A 16226-nucleotide genomic window follows, 5' to 3' on the forward strand; every position below is an offset into this window, starting at 1 on the left:
AATGTAGAATACCATGACTTGGGTCAGGCACAAGGTCAGCAGTTGGAACCCACCAGTCACTGTGAAGGTGGGAGATGATGCTTTCCACTCTCATTTAGAGTTGCAGTTTTGGAACTCCACAGGACCAGTTCTACTCTATGTTTAGGGTCATTAAAAGTCAGCATCGACTCAATTAGGAGTGTCCTTCACAGAAGTGGGCTGATCCTGCATGAGACTGTAGTGATGGATTCTTAATAGTAAAGTGAAACAAGGCTTTCCCTTTGTAAGTCCCTCATGTCCTACATCTGGTATGTGGGTGGTTCTTGTGCCCTGCCCCACTTCTCCTCGTGCTGTTGTTGCTGTGTAGCTGCACTGAGCAGCGGACCTTGTGTCACCCAGCAGGCCGGGACAGGAACCGAGGCATTGTTACTTGGGCAGGGAAAGGCTTGTGGGAGGCAATGATTTAAAGAGTATGCTGTCAAAGTGAGACAGAGACCAAGTGAGCAAGTGACTATCATTCCTCAGCTTTCAGCATGAAGTTCCGCATGAGTGGAAAAGGAGAAAATAATGAGTGTTTCGGGTCATTTGCTCATATCTATTTGGTTAAATTAGAATTTTCTAGGAAGGGAAGAAAGAATATTGGTAAATAAAATAAGAGAGGAAATGTGAAATGGCATTACAAGGAACATGTCATCGGTGCATTTGTTTCCATTCATATGTTTGAAAGGATAACCCAGAGTTGCCACCTGCTTAATCAAGCAGACCAGTCATCTTGGTGTTCTGTGTGTCCCGTGAGCTACAGTTACTCCTCACTGGTTTTTGTTGTAACATCTGGTTCCCAAATCATTTGCTGATTGGACTCCATAGCTCTGCCTTGAGCTCTGGGTTTGCAGACTTTTGACTTCCCCTTCACTGAAATCTGGACTCTGACATTCTACTCTGTCCTTCTGCTTCCTGGGGTCTTGGTTTACACCTGACGCATATATTTAGGATTCCGAAGCTGTTTGTTGCCTGCACGTCTGGGACTTTTGGTTTGGTGCCATCGACCCATAATGACCCTATACACAACAGGACAAAATGCTGCATGGTCCTGCGCCATCCTCACAATTGTTCCTTTACCTGACCCCATTGATGAAGCCACTTTGTCTGTCTATCTCGTCGAAGGCCTTCCTCTGTTTTGCCACCCATGATGTTTTTCTCCAGAGACTGGTCTCTCCTCACAATATGTGAGACTAAGTCTTGCCGTCCTTGCCTCTAAGAAGCACCCTAGCCTGCCTTCTTCCGATCCAGATGGACTGGTCCTCTTAGCAGTCACTGGTACTTCCAATACTCTTCTCCAGCACCACAATTCACATGCGTCTCTTCTGTGGTTCTCTTTGTTCAGTGTTCAACTTTCAGGTGCATATGATGCAATGGAGAACACCATGACTTGGGTCAGGCATGCCTTAGTCCTCAAGGTGACACCCTTCCTCGTTGGTACTCTGAAGAGGTCTTGTGCTACAGATTTACCTAATGCAATATGTCTTTTAATCTCTTGGCTGCTGCTCCCATGAGCACTGATTGTAGATGCAAGCAAAACAAAATCCTTGACAATGTCAACCGTTTTCCTATTTATCATGATGTTACCTATTGGTCATACTGAAGGCTACAATCCTTGATCTTCATCAGCAAGTGCTTCAAGTCCTCCTTACTTTCAACAGGCAAGTTCATGTCATCTGCACATCACAGGTTGTTAATAAGCCTCCCTCCTTCCTGATGCTGCACTCTTCATAGAATCCAGCTTCTCTGATGATTTGCCCAGCATATAGATTGAACAAGGATGCTGAGAGGATACAAGCCTGATAAACACCTTTCTAGATTTTAAACCTTGTGTTATTCCTGTATTCTGTTTGCACAACTTCCTCTTGATCCATGTACAAATTCTGCATGCGCTCAATGAAGTGTTCTGGAATTCCCATTCTTCTCAAGGTTATCCACAGTTTATTATGCCCCACACTGTCGAAGGCCTTGGCATAGGCAATGAAACCTAGGTAACCATCTTTTCTGGTATTCTGTGCTTTGAGCCAGGATCCATCTGAGATCAGCAATGATATCCCTTGTTCTATGTCCTTTCTGAACCTTGCCTGAACTTCTGGCAGTTCCCTGTTAGTGTACTGCTGCTACCATTGTTGGATAATCTTAAGCAAAATTTTACTTGAGCAGTCTGTTGGGTCACCTTTCTTTGGAATGGACACAAATATGGATCTCTCCTACTCAGTTGGCCAGGTAGCTAGCTGTCTTCCATATTTCCTAGCATAGACGAGTGAGTGCTTCCGGGCTGCTTCAGCTGTCTGAAACATTCAGTGGGTAGTCCATCTGGGCGTGGTCCCTTGGATTTTCGTTTGAACCTAGTTAAGCCATAGTTTGTGGTACACTGACTGAACCCTAACCCTGGCCTTCTGAAGTCTGACTTTCTATCTCGCCTGACCCTGTCATTACCTGTGGCCTAGAGGGAATATAAAATAACTTCATTAAAATAATTAGGTCTGCTCCTATTCTTAGCTTCATTTGAGCTGTACCCTACTTCGTTGATAAACCAGACAGATAACTCTCTTCATTAAATTTTAACAATTGTAATGTTTGAGATCTCTGTAAGTACTGTGATGGTGATGATCATTTTTGTATTTGAATGTTCTTTGGAATTTTCTGTTTTGGTAAGTGTTAAAATTTTTTTAATGTATAATTTTATAGTTTACTACTATTAGTTGATTTGCCTGATTTCTAGAACATATGTAAAATGAACCTTGCTTATTTTATTCAAAAGTATAGTTAGAACTTCAAATATAGTGACTTTAAGCTTTTAAATAACAGGGAGGACAAAAAATCTTATTTTTATTACCTAATTTGAATATTATGATTTTTTTTTGTAGCAAGATTTTTAAAAGATACATTTGTGATCATTTATGGTAACTAAGCTTTTTAAATTCCCAGTCTTTTTTCCTAAAGATTAAAATTGATGTCATTGAAACAGCTATCTGGAAGTTGGCCTGGGACTTACGAAGCCTCTGCCTTTAGCCCTGATGTATAAAAGTACTGTATAGCTAATTTAAATAAGATTCATAGAATGTAGTCATAGGTTTCAGAAGCCTAAGAAACAAGACAGATATCACTTCTGTGGACACATCTTTATTTTCTCCTGCTTCTAGGGTTACAGCTGAAGTAAAGCACAACACCACCAATACCGTGGTATGTCGAGTGCAGGGGGAATGGAATAGTGTCCTTGAGTTTACTTACAGCAGTGGGGAGACGAAGTCTGTGGACCTGACTACACTGACGGTGACGAAGAAAAGAGTAAGGCCTCTGGAGAAGCAGGATCCATTTGAGTCCAGGTATGTCATCCTTACATCATCTCTGGAGGAGACGGCTGCTGTGGATCTTAACCTAAGCTTGCTTATTTACTTGCGATTTTAGACAAGTTGATTCATCAGTTAGCTTCACCTTCCTCATATGTAAAACGAAAGGGTTTGGGGGTCTGATAAGATGTTTTTGAGCCCTTGCCACCTATGACATATATCATATTTCAGTAAAAATTAAAAAAACATTTATGTACTGGACAAAAGAAAGAACAACATTTAACAATCAGAAGTTTCATCATAAAAGCTCTTGAAAATTATTGACATAAAGAAATAGATAGATAAATAGGCACCTCATTAGAAAAATAGGCAATGGACATAAAAGAGAAAGTTTACTAAGAAAATAAAATATGTTCAGTATAATTCAAATTTGAAGGAACACAATGCAGCAAGTTAGTTTTCAAATAATACTACCTCTTTTAAGAAGTGTGAACAAGCAGGCATTTTCAGACCACTGGTTGGACTGTAGTCTGGTCCAAATCTTCTAGGTGCTACTAGGAAGCATTACACTATAAGGACACATTAAACCTCGTAAATTAAGTTCATATAAATAGACCAAGCAATTTATAACTATGTAAATGAATTAAATACTCTTTGACCAAAGGCTTGTATTGGATTTTAAAAAATAAAATAGAATAATTACATATTTTTTCTAGGGATTCATCTGGAAGGAGAATTTCTCAAAAATCTTTTGCTGACCCCTGGGACTCTCAGATCTTTTCAGAGGGGTGGGGAGGACAAGGTCCAAATGACCTTTATAATACTAAAATGCTGTTTGACTTTCTCACTGGGTTGGCATTTACCCTTATGGCTATGGTAAGTGCTATTCCTGGGCCCCAGATCTACCCAGGTAGGGCATCACACTGGATAAGTAGTTACGCCATACTCCTGCATCTTTGCCATGTGCTCTCACTTTTGTTAAAACCAGTTTTGTTCTTACTGTTTTTGATGACACAGTAAAGATGATTAACTCTGGACCACGGGCAGCACATGTGTTTAGCACTCTCTGAGTGACAGGCTGTGAGCATGCATAAAGCACTGTGCTATGTGCTGAAGAGAACAGTGTTGCAGGAGGACAGGCACGTGTGCAAGTGTTTGAGTTGCAGGCTGAATTAGCCACTCTTCATTGAACACCACTGGTGCTGAAAAGAATGCTGGGACACTATGATAATCGTCTTTTGAGTTTGGGGCAGACATTTTCCTCTTAAATTTTGTGTATGTGACGTCTCAAGGAAATCAGTTAAAATTTGTGCTAATGATAAAAATTTAACTCCAGGGAAAATAAGAATTTGGAAAACTATCTCTATGATTATGGCTTGTGATGAAAACTGGAGGTGATGTTTAATGAATTTGACTTTTTTATATTTTATAAACACATGTCAACATCTGAAAGACCTACATAACTCAGTGAGTCAATATTTTTTAAATGACCAACACATAATTAAAGTATATTGAAAGTGCATGTTAGTCCAGTGGATTTCCATATAACTATGAAAAAATTAATTGATATTTTCCAATTGCAGCCAACCTTAAAAAGCTACCACTGCCCATGTTTTCGCATAGTATTAAAGGATTGAGTTATTTGAAATACCTATTAAATTCTCCCGTTTCCAACCATGTTATCTCTGAGGGCAGATTTTCCTTATATACTGTAACTAAGACACTAGTACAACAGATTGAATGCAGAAGCTGGTAATGAGAATCTGGCTATTAAGATAGGCTTTAGAAAATTTGTGGAAATTAGAGATAAATGGAATTTTTTTTCACAAAGTCTTGAAAGCTCCTTCATAGTAAACCAGACACTAAGGAGATTTGCAAAAAATGAAAACAGTGACATCCTTTTCGCTATTTTTTAGTCTGAAAATACCATTTCTATAACATGTAGTGATTTCTTTGGTTACCTTTAATTCAAATTAGTAAATATTTCAAGTTTGGGGCTCAGTGTCTAATACAGCAAATACCAGAGACAAAATCTATAAGAGCACATGCTCTTTGAGATGCTCAATAATTTGAAAAGAGTGTAAGTATTCCTTACAAAAAAAATTGAGAACTCCCTCCTAGAGAAATAATTTGAGAAAGTATGTAGAGATTGAGATTCAAGAGTATATATTTATGGCAAAGAACATAATTTCCAACCCCTGTAAGTATGTTTTGGGGACTTCCAAAGAATGCTGTGAAGCCATTTCCTGATGTCGAAGATTAATAACACAGAAAAATGTGCCCTTTGAATTAACTCAAAAAAGGCCCAAGTCAATATATTAGGTGCCATTTTTAAAGGTTTTGTGTGTGTGTGTGTGTGTGTGAAACATGTTACTCATGATACAAGATGGTGTGCTGTTTGGGGTACATAGGAGACGACCCATATTATCATATTAGACCCAAGAAATTGAAACCTACATACATGACGTTCAATAGCAGCATAATGATCAAAAAGTTAAAACAACTGAAATGCCTTCATCAACTGATGGTTGAATAGAATGTAGTATAGTCCTACTGTAGAACATTATTTTGAAATACAACAGAATAAAGAACTGATGGCTGGTATGCTGCAGTGAGGGTAAATCATGACAACATGAAGTACATACAGTGCAGTGGACACAGGATTTCATTTATTTGAAGTGAGACACAGTAAACAACATGGAGAAGAGATGTGACTGCTATGGATACGGTTTCTTTCAGGAGTGATTAAAGTATTGTGAAATTAAACGGGATGGTTGCCCAACTCTTACTACAGAATGCCACTGAATTCAACACTTCAGATGGATTTACTCTATGGTAGATGAAGTATATCAAGAAAATTTATCTTTAAATTTTCAGCGAGTAGAGTTAAAATGAGTGGCACTGTCAAGTGTTGGTAAGAATATAGAGACGTGGAACTCTCTAACTTTCTCTGTCAATGGTGTAGCCCCTTGAGAAACAGTTTGACAATTCCTTACAATGTCTACTATACATTTGCCATATGAGTCAGCAATCTCACTTCTAGGTATTTAGCCAAGGATAAAACATTTTCACCCCAAATCTTTACTTGTTTTTTCCCAACAACTCTACCCATAGTAACCCAAACGTTGCAACAACCCAGATGGTCCATCACCTGACACAAGAAGTTAGAGAACACCTTCCTTTCTATCAATAAAATGATAGAAAAGGCAAGCCTTGTTTAAGAAAGATAATTACGAGCTGCCCAGGAGTAAGAGTGGGACAGCTTTCTGTTGGTGGTGATCTTACAACTGTAAATGTTTATGAAAACTCGCCCCAGTCACTGAGCCGCCGCTGAGGACTCAGCAGCCTCCCCCTCGAGCCCCCTCGCTTCCCGACGCTCCGTCACCCCTGCCCGCCTTCTTCAGCCGCCGCCTTCCGCAGGCCGTTTCCACGGAGGACAAGGAATCGTATCGTATGTCCGCTATCCAGAACCTCCACTCTTTCGACCCCTTTGCTGATGCAAGTAAGGGTGATGACCTGCTGCCTGCGGTGACAGAGGATTATATCCATCTAAGAATTCAACAGCGCAACGGCAGGAAGACCCTGACCACTGTCCAAGGGATCGCTGATGACTAATACAAAAAGAAGCTAGGGAAGGCCTTTAAGAAAAAGTTTGCCTGCAATGGTACTGTGATTGAGCATCCAGAATATGGAGAAGCGATTCAGCTCCAGGGTGACCAGCGCAAGAACATATGCCAGTTCCTTGTAAAGATTGGACTGGCTAAGGACGACCAGCTGAAGGTTCATGGGTTTTAAGTGCTTGTGGCTCACGGAAGCTTAAGTGAGGATTTCCTTGCAATGAGTAGAAAAATTCCCTCTGTCCCTTGTCACAAGTTTAAAACCTCACAGCTTGTATGATGTAACCATTTGGGGTCCACTTTTAACTTGGACTAGTGTAACTCCTTCATGCAATAAACTGAAAAGAGCCATGCTGTCTAGTCTTGAAGGCCCTCATTGAAACAGGTCGAGCAGTAGGCGCCTGGCAGTGCCCAGTCTGAAACAAAACAATAGCATGTTTCAGCCAAGCGCAGAGCCCCGAGTTCTCAGATGGCTATGTCTGGCCCGAAACTCCCCCGCCCTCAGGAAATGGCATCCACCACCCGGACAGCCCGCCCCCCCCCCCCCCCCCCCCCCGGGAGGAAGGGATGAGGCTGCTGTGCCGCTAGTGGGCGCTTTGGTAGGGAGAGAAAGATCCCTGGTGTTGCGGCCAACCAGACAAGGGGGTGGGCCTTCCGAGATCAGCCCCTTCCCTCCGGGAAGGTGATAGGGCTTCTGGCTTTGCCACCAAGGTCTTGGTTCTTTTTGACCAGACATATCTTAGCAAGGGGGTGTCCAAAGATCATTAGACTGTGAGGCCAATCTCCGATCCGCGTTAAACTTTTGACAAGGGAACACATTGCAAAACGGATGTAGCTAGCTGGAGCGCTCGCAACTCCACACCACAGCTGCCCGATGCCATGTGAAGTAACAACTGCCCCCCCCTTCAGTTTTCATGTGATGTGATGTATTTAAACTTATTTAAATAAAACTTGTTTGCAGAAAAAAAAGAAAACCCATTTAATTTTATATTGAAATCTGGTGGATTTTACTGTTTGTAAATAACTCAGTGAAGCTGGTTTAAAAGTAAGTAAAGTTGTAAGCTAAGAAAAAGATGCCTATGTGTTTTAAAAACTTATAAAGTGATATGGGTGGTAAAAATGGTTAAGCGGTCAAATACCAGCTGAAAGGTTGGCAGTCGGAGCGCCGTCAGAGAAACCTTGGAAGACAGACTTGGTGTTGTGCTTCTGTTGTGCTTAGAAAAAATCCTGTGGAGCAGTACTATTCTGCACACAACAGTGTATCCCTGAGTCAAAATCACAATTCGACAGCAGCCACCACCACCGCATAAAATTACACATCAATGTGATTATGATTCACCCTGGCATTACCTTTTTTCTTTTTTCCCCAAGATTATTTTAACCAGTACAGGCTTTATTTTATATAAATTTTAGAGTCAGGCTGTCCATTTTTCTTCTCTCAGCAGTGTTTCTTAGTTGTTAGTATATAGGTTTTACTCATTATCTGTTAAACTTATTTTTAAGTATTTCATATTTTTGGTGCAATTGAAAATAATACTTATCATTTCAGTTTCTAATTGTTACTATGGTGCAGCGAGTTAGGTGTTGGGTTGCTAATGGAAATGATCCATTTAATCTGATTTCTCAAATGTGTTGCTACATGTTCCAATACTCTGAGGTGCATAGGATCTACAGTGATAGCCACTTCTCGTTCCTTATGTTGGTAGCATGTGTATTTCCTGATCAGTCTGACTGGACATTTATTAATCAAAGAACAGATTTTGGTTTCATTGATTTGTTTTTCTTAATGTCTGCTGCTTTATTTTGCATTGATTTCTTCCCTTTGGTTTTATTTTCTTTTTTTGTTACTTTGTACATCACCTGCTCTCTGTTTTTTTCAGTTTCTTACATCAAACAGCAACAGCTTTTTTCTAGACAAGAAATCATATCTTAGGCTTAGCAGACCAAACAATCTATCACTGTAGAATTCCTTGCTTTGAATTCTAGTTTATCTGGTACAAAATTGTCACCTAAAAAAAAACCTTTACCAAATATCTTTTACATATCATAAAATTCACCCATTTTAAGTGTACATTTAAATGGCATTGTAAAGGTGACATAATGGTACAATTACTACTAGTATTCAGCCTTAGAATTTTTTCTTCCTCCCAAAATATCCTTCGTGCCCATTTATAGGTAATATTACTTTCTTCCCGCAATCTCAGGCAACCACTAATCTTCAGTCTCTCCTAATTTGCCTTTTCACAAATGGAATCAGACCACAATTAAGTGCTAACTGTGCCTAGCTTCTTTCCCTAGCTAATGATCTTGATATGTGTCCATGATGTATCATGGTGTTAGGTATATGTGTGCCTTTGTATTATTGCATAGAATCCAAGGTTTTTTGCTTTATACTCCCAAACAAATGTTTTCTTTTTATTGTTACTAATAAATCATTTTATTGAGTGATCTTACAGATCTTAAATAGTCCATATATCAGTTGTATCAAACACATTTGTACATATGCTGCCATCCGCATTTTCAAAACATTTTCTTTCTGCTTGAGCCCTTGGTATTAACTCCTCTTTCTTTCCCTCCCTCCCACCCTCATGAACCCCTGATAAATTATTATTTTCCTATTTTACACCATCCTCTGTCTCCGTTTGCCCACATTTCTGTTCTTTGCCCCCCTGGGGCGGGGTGGGGGCTGTTACACATGTGTCATTGGCGTCGGTTCCCCGTTTCTCCCTCTTCTCCCCTCACTTGCCCCTTACGCTCATGGTATAACCCCATCATTGTTCCTGAGGGGTTTTGCTGTCCTGGACTCCATGTGTCCAGAGCTCTTTTCTGTACTAGTGTACAAGCTCTGGTCTAGCCAGATTTGTAAGGTAGAATTGGGGTCATGATGGGGGGACATGGGAGAAGCTTTAAAGAACTAGAGGAATGTTCTAGAGCAGCGGTTCTCTAACGGGTCGAATGACCCTTTCACAGGGGTCACCCGATTCATAATAGTAGCAAAATTACAGTGATGAAGTAGCAATGAAAATAATTTTATGGTTGGGGGTTCACCACAATATGAGGAACTGTATGAAAGGGTCCTGGCATTAGGAAGGTTGAGAACCACTGTTCTAGAGGAATGTTGTGTGTTCTATTGGTGCTATGCTGCACCCTGGCTGACTCATTCCTTCCTTGTGACCCTTCTGTGAGGGAATGTCCAATTGTCTGCAGATGGGCCTTGGGGCTTTTAGACCTCCATCATATGCATCATTATATTTGTTTGGGGTCTTCTGATGCCTGATACCTGATCCTGACGACCCTCATGATCAAACAGGCTGGTGTGCTTCTTCCACGTGGGATTGTTGCTTCTCTGCTAGATGTTTGCTTGTTTAACTTCTAGCCTTTAAGACCCCAGACCCTCTATCTTTTAATAGTTGGGCACCATCAGCTTTCTTCACCACATTTGCTTATGCACCCATTTTGACTTCGGCGATCTTGTTGGGAAAGTGAGCATCACGGAATGCCAGGTTATTAGAACAAAGGGTTCTTGCGTTGAGGGAGGCCCTGAGTAGAGATCCAATGCCCATCTTGCTTCCTTTATACTTAACATTTAAATATTTGTACATAGTTTTGTTTCCCTACTAATATATTTTTATATGTGCCTGCCTGTATTTGTACCACTAAATGCTTTTTGCCTTCTAATTCTTTCCTCTATTTCTTTTTACTTTGCTCCAATCCCACTATCATGTCCTACCTTCATTCAACTCTATACTTTCAGCTACATTGCCCTTGATTAGACCCCACCAGCATTCTATACCCTCCTCTTCATCGCTTGTCCCTGGGTTTGTTGGTTCCCCTTCCCTTCTACCTCTTCTCCCATGTCCACCTGGAGCCAACAGCCTCTTTATTTTCTCCTCGGGATTGGTTATCCTGTATGTCTTATAGGGATAGACATGAGAAAAAGAAAAGAAAGGCCTATAAATAGTTCCAGGTCTGTCTGCTGACCCTTCTGAATGTTTTCCAATCCGATCTGGTGAAGTGCCAGGCCCTGCCTACCGATTCCAAAGTCTATTTTTGTGATTCCTTGGGGACTTCATTGCTTTGCTCCCCTTGCTGCTCTGTTGCACTCCCTTTGCGTTTCACTTCAGTGTGGAGGGATCAGACTAGGGCACAATACCCACACTGTGTCACCAGTGCTGTCCCCCTTAACACTGTGGGTCAGTGAGGTGGTGTCGTGTCTCGTGATGGGGCCAGCCCCACCATCCTCTCTGGTCATTGGCTGCTCCGAGCAGGAATGTCCTCAAGGGTTGGCTCTTAGTTTGCTCCCAGGTGTACTGGACAGACCTGCCACTTTCCTGGGGCTGTATCTTCGGTGCTGTCCTCTGTAGTTCATTCTTCTGGGGAGGGAGTTGATGTAACTGCGACTGGGGCCAGTTCTCGTACACATGTTTTCAGTAAACATGAATGTTTTCATTTCTATTGAATATATGCCTACGCTTGGAATTGCGGAGTTGTGTGGTAATTTTGATTTGGGGTAATGTTTTAAAAGAAGGCATGTAAAAAGTTTGGTTGGTTTTCTATTTTCAGACGATTATGGAGAAATGTGACTGAATCTCTGAGGGAATCTGAAATTGATAAGGCTACGGAGCATAAACGGACCCTGGAAGAACGTCAGAGGACTGAGGAAAGGCATCGGACTGAAACAGGCACCCCTTGGAAAACGAAGTATTTCATTAAAGAGGCAAGTTCTACATGTCTTCATGATGAAACCACATCTTTTCTTCTAGCTTTTCACTCATAATGATAGAATGTACAATTTAGATTTTACTGCCTTTTGTACTGCATCTGAAATTCTGTGTTCATTTTCGGAGAGCACATTTTAAGAGAGGCATGAGAAAGTTAATTGCTTACATGCACAGAAGATGGTGGAATGACTAGAATCTGCATCACTTAAGGAAATTAATCAAGTGGGCCATATTTAGCCTAGAAAACAGAGAATTGGGGCCATTCAAAATAACTCTTTAAAATATACTGGTTTTCTCATGTAGAAACAGTCCTGATGGCAATTTGGTTAAGCTCTTGGCTGCTTACTAAAAGGTCAGTAGTTGAACACACCAGACAGTCACAGGAGAAAGATGAGGCAGTGACATCCTGTAGGGGTTGCTATGAGTTGTAGTTGACCTTGTGGCACTGGACATCATAAAGAACTTTTCTTTTTCTTCTGTTTGTATAGTAGGCTAGAGCTAGCCATAACTACCAGGAAGCAAATGTGGGGCTTATGAAACTGAACTGTGTCTAAGAACCAAAAGCATCCTAGAAAAACAAGAAAGTACATCTGTAGTCACTTATTCCAATTGCTAAAACAGTATAAGCAAAGTATTTTTTAAAAAAATACTGTGTAAGCGGAGAGTGTGATTTTTGTAAAATTTTTATGCACTGATCTTTTGATAGACTTTTGAAGTCTTCTCTAAATTTGAAGGTGTAAAATTGTTGTTGCTATTCATTACTTCCTGACAGAACTCAGGTAAAGGTGAATAAGAATTGGGGGGATGGTAGACACTCTCTCCCTGACTGTGGGAATAGCAACGGGGACTTATTGTATGCTTGCCTTTTGGACACGATTGCTGAAGACTAAAATGGTGCATGAGTTGTTAGGTAAGCAGGACCCAGTATAGGTAACCCTGAAAGAAATGGGGACTGGACTGCTAGTTTATAACCTGTCCCTCTCTCTTTAACGTAGAGGAATTCATCTGCTCTGCCATGGTTGCTGTTAGACTTGTGACTATCTGTATTTGTTTTTGGTGTTTTATCTTTACAAGATATGCATGATAGGATGGGAGGGGGGAAATGAGTTGATGCCAAGGGCTCAAGTAGAAAGAAAATGTTTTGAGAATGATGTCGACATATACAAATGTGCTTGACACATGGATGGATGGATGGATGGATGGATGGATGGATGGATGGATGGATGGATGGATGGATGGACGAACTGTCATAAGAGCTATAATAGCCCTAAATAAAATGATTTTTTTTTAAAGATGCATGATAGGCAATCTTAAGACAGCGACTGGACTGATGGTTCCTTGGGGACATGGAAAGGGGGTAGGGGAGGTAAGAATAAGTAATCTGGGATTTTTGCAATAGTTTACTATCTTTAGAAACTCATAGTTAATTGTAATTGTTTTATTAGTTGAAAGACCGGGAAGATGGAAACCTAGATGGTTAGAATGCTAAATTAGCACCAAGTTAGTATGCAATCAGAAACTATTTGCAATGGGGCTTGTTGCTTGTAGTTACAGCAGGGGAGTAGTTCAGAGAATGTTGCTTTCTGGTGAAGCCAACACAAGCAGGGTGGTTTTATGACTTAAAAATTTAAATCAGTTTGGGAAAAGAAGCAAGAGTATACCTTTTTAAATAATGCTTTTTATTTCTACCAAACTAACAAAATTATAAACCAGAACCAAATGTTCAAAAAAAGAAAAGGTTAACAGAACATAATGTCTGATAGAAGGTGGGAGTCCTGTATCTCACTGCCCTCACATGAGGGACTCACTGTTAATTTTGGAATACATGCTGTCCAGTAAATGCACCCTTAACTCCATCCTTCATGCTGCTTTTCTGTCACTCAACCATGATCCTGACTTGAGGGCTGGGGGGTCCCTGAGGGAGCAACAGTTCTTGATTTTTTCAGGTCTTAGAGTTGTAGCATAATTGCTTTACAGGGAAGCTGCATAGGAAATCAGGGCATCTTAATACTGGTCTTGCAACCTTTAAATTGGCCAATAACTTAGATATGTGATGTCTTGACTTATAAGTAAGTGATTGATAACTTTTAGTTCCATTTTAAAACACCTATGAAAGTAACTGGAAAATACATCCTCCCACCCCGGGAAACCAAGAGCTACAACTTTTCTATTAGAAGTACAATAAGAAAAGAAAAATGAGCATGTTTCTTCTTATATTAAATAATGCATCCCTTCCAGCTGTGCTTTTAAATGTGAGCATGTGTTTTAACTACAAAAATAATATCCATAAACTTGACTTAGAATCACATGTATAAAAATTGATTTACAAGAAAGTATCCAACATTTGGAGAAATTTATTTTCAGTAATGTTGTTTGCAAAAGTATATATAGTAGTGAGAATTTGGATGCCATGTATATAAGTATTCTTTGTTAGAAAATTTGTAAGTAAATTAAGCCATATGATTAGTGGTTTTAAAGATTTCTTTAATACCGCGAACGATGCTTAATATATAACTGAAAAAAGTGGAGGATAAAATTGAATGTATAAAGGACAATAGAAAAAAAATAGAAAAAATAAAATAAAATAAAGGACAATAGATTAAAAATAAATATTAAGAAGATAATCATTTCCCACAGGGAAAAGTTGATTTGGAGGTAATTTTCTACTGTTACACAAATTATAGAAGGGATATTGTCTTTTCCTGTGCATATTCAACTCTTAAAATTTGTATAATATATACAATATTGTGGAAGTGTGTTCACATTACAAATTGCCCTTGGCTTCTGAAATCTGACCTAAACTTAGTTCTGTTTCCTAACCACTCATTCACTCCAGAAATACTTATTAGCTCCTCCTATGTACACTTCTCATGACACATTCAGCATATCCCTGGCTTAAAGAACTGCAGAAACATTCACTCCTTGAGTTGAAATATTGAAGGATTCTGTGGGCAAAACAAAAAAAATTGTTGAGGCAAAATAATATGGAAAAATACACAGTTACTATACTAAAGAGAACTAGTCAGTATTCAGCCATTTCAAGAGGTAGCTTATGATCAAGAACCAGTACTATTGAAGGAAGAAATTGAAGCTGTACTAACCAAAGGCATCAACCAAAAACAAGGCTCCAGAAATTGATGGGGAATACTAATTGAAATGTCTCAACAAGTCGGTTAAACCCTGGAAGCACTCACTCATCTATGCCAAGAAATTTTGGAAGACAGCTACTTAACCAGGGTTTCTCTAGAGAGACAAAACCAGATTGCTAGTAATGATAGATAGATAGATAGATAGATAGATAGATAGATAGATAGATAGATAGATAGATAGATAGATAGATGAAGATAGATATATAACACAAGAAATGAACCGTTAAATTATATATATATAGATAGATAATACAAGAAATTAACAATTAAATTATAAAGTAGTGAAACACTAGCAGTCCTTTAAGTCTTGAGAGCCGCCAGTTCCTCTTCTGTAGAGAGAACTGGGCTATATATACCCAGGCAGCAAACAGCAAGGCAGGTCACCAACTGTCGGTCCCCAGCTCCAGAGACGAACATTCCAATCGTGTGGGCTTAAAGGGACCTTAACTTACAGCGACACAGTCCACAGACTAGGCATCCGACAGGTAGTGTACCCTTTAAATTGAGTCACAGAACAAGCAAGGCAGCCGCACGCTGGTCCGATGATTAAAGAGCGAGAGACAAGCAAGGCGAGGCTCACCAAACCATTTCTCTCTCAGCCCTTCAATTAATCCTACTTGTGTTTATCGGCCAGGCTGGCACAATAAACTATCGCACCAGCCAACTGGAAGATCCATATTTGTATTTATTCCAAAGCAAGGTGATCCAGTAGAGGAGGAAACTTCATTAATATCAGATGCAAGTAAAATTTTGCTGAAGATAATTTCAAAATAGTTGCAGCAGTGAACTGTGAACTGCTAGACATTCGAGCTGGATTCAGAAGAGGACATTGCACAAGGGATATCATTGCTGGCATTAGATGGATCTTGACTAAAAGCAGAGAGTATCAGAAAAATGTTTATTTGTGTTTTATTGACTATGCAAAGTTTTCCTCCGAATCAAGACAAATATGGATAGCCTTAAAAGGAATGGGAAAGAGGACCTGATGCAAAGGGCTTAAGTGGAGAGCAAATGCTTTGAGAATGATTGGGGCGGGGAATGTATGGATGTGCTTTATACAATTGATGTATGTATATGTATGGATTGTGATAAGAGTTGTATGAGCCCCTAATAAAATGTAAAAAAAAAAAGAAAATGATTAGGGCAAAGAATGTACAGATGTGCTTTATACAATTGCTGTATGTATATGTATGGACTGTTATAAGAATTGTGTGAGCCCCTAATAAAACGTTTAAAACAAAACAAAAAAGGAATGGGAATTCCAGAATACTTCCTAGTATGTCAATATATCTTGTATGAACAGAACAAGAGAGTACTGCATGGTTTAAAATCAGGAAATGCATGTGTTACAAGGTTATGTCCTTTCGCCATACTTAATTCAATCTGTATACTGAGCAAACAATCTGTGAAGCTGGACTATGTGAAGAA

The 16226-nt window shown here is 39.7% G+C and overlaps 1 protein-coding gene across 2 annotated transcripts in view; it reads left to right on the forward strand.

Moving 5' to 3' along the window:
• Positions 1 to 16226, forward strand: part of OSBPL11 (oxysterol binding protein like 11) — an 88002-nt gene that overhangs the window by 66365 nt on the left and 5411 nt on the right. For both annotated transcript variants that reach the window (XM_075556298.1, XM_075556299.1), the window contains 2 exons: positions 3165 to 3347; positions 11492 to 11649. In XM_075556298.1, coding sequence (XP_075412413.1) covers positions 3165 to 3347; positions 11492 to 11649 — 341 coding nt within the window. The remainder of the gene's footprint in view (positions 1 to 3164; positions 3348 to 11491; positions 11650 to 16226) is intronic.

The sequence above is a fragment of the Tenrec ecaudatus genome, chromosome 8 (assembly GCF_050624435.1).
Source record: "Tenrec ecaudatus isolate mTenEca1 chromosome 8, mTenEca1.hap1, whole genome shotgun sequence".
NCBI classification, from domain to species: domain Eukaryota; kingdom Metazoa; phylum Chordata; class Mammalia; order Afrosoricida; family Tenrecidae; genus Tenrec; species Tenrec ecaudatus.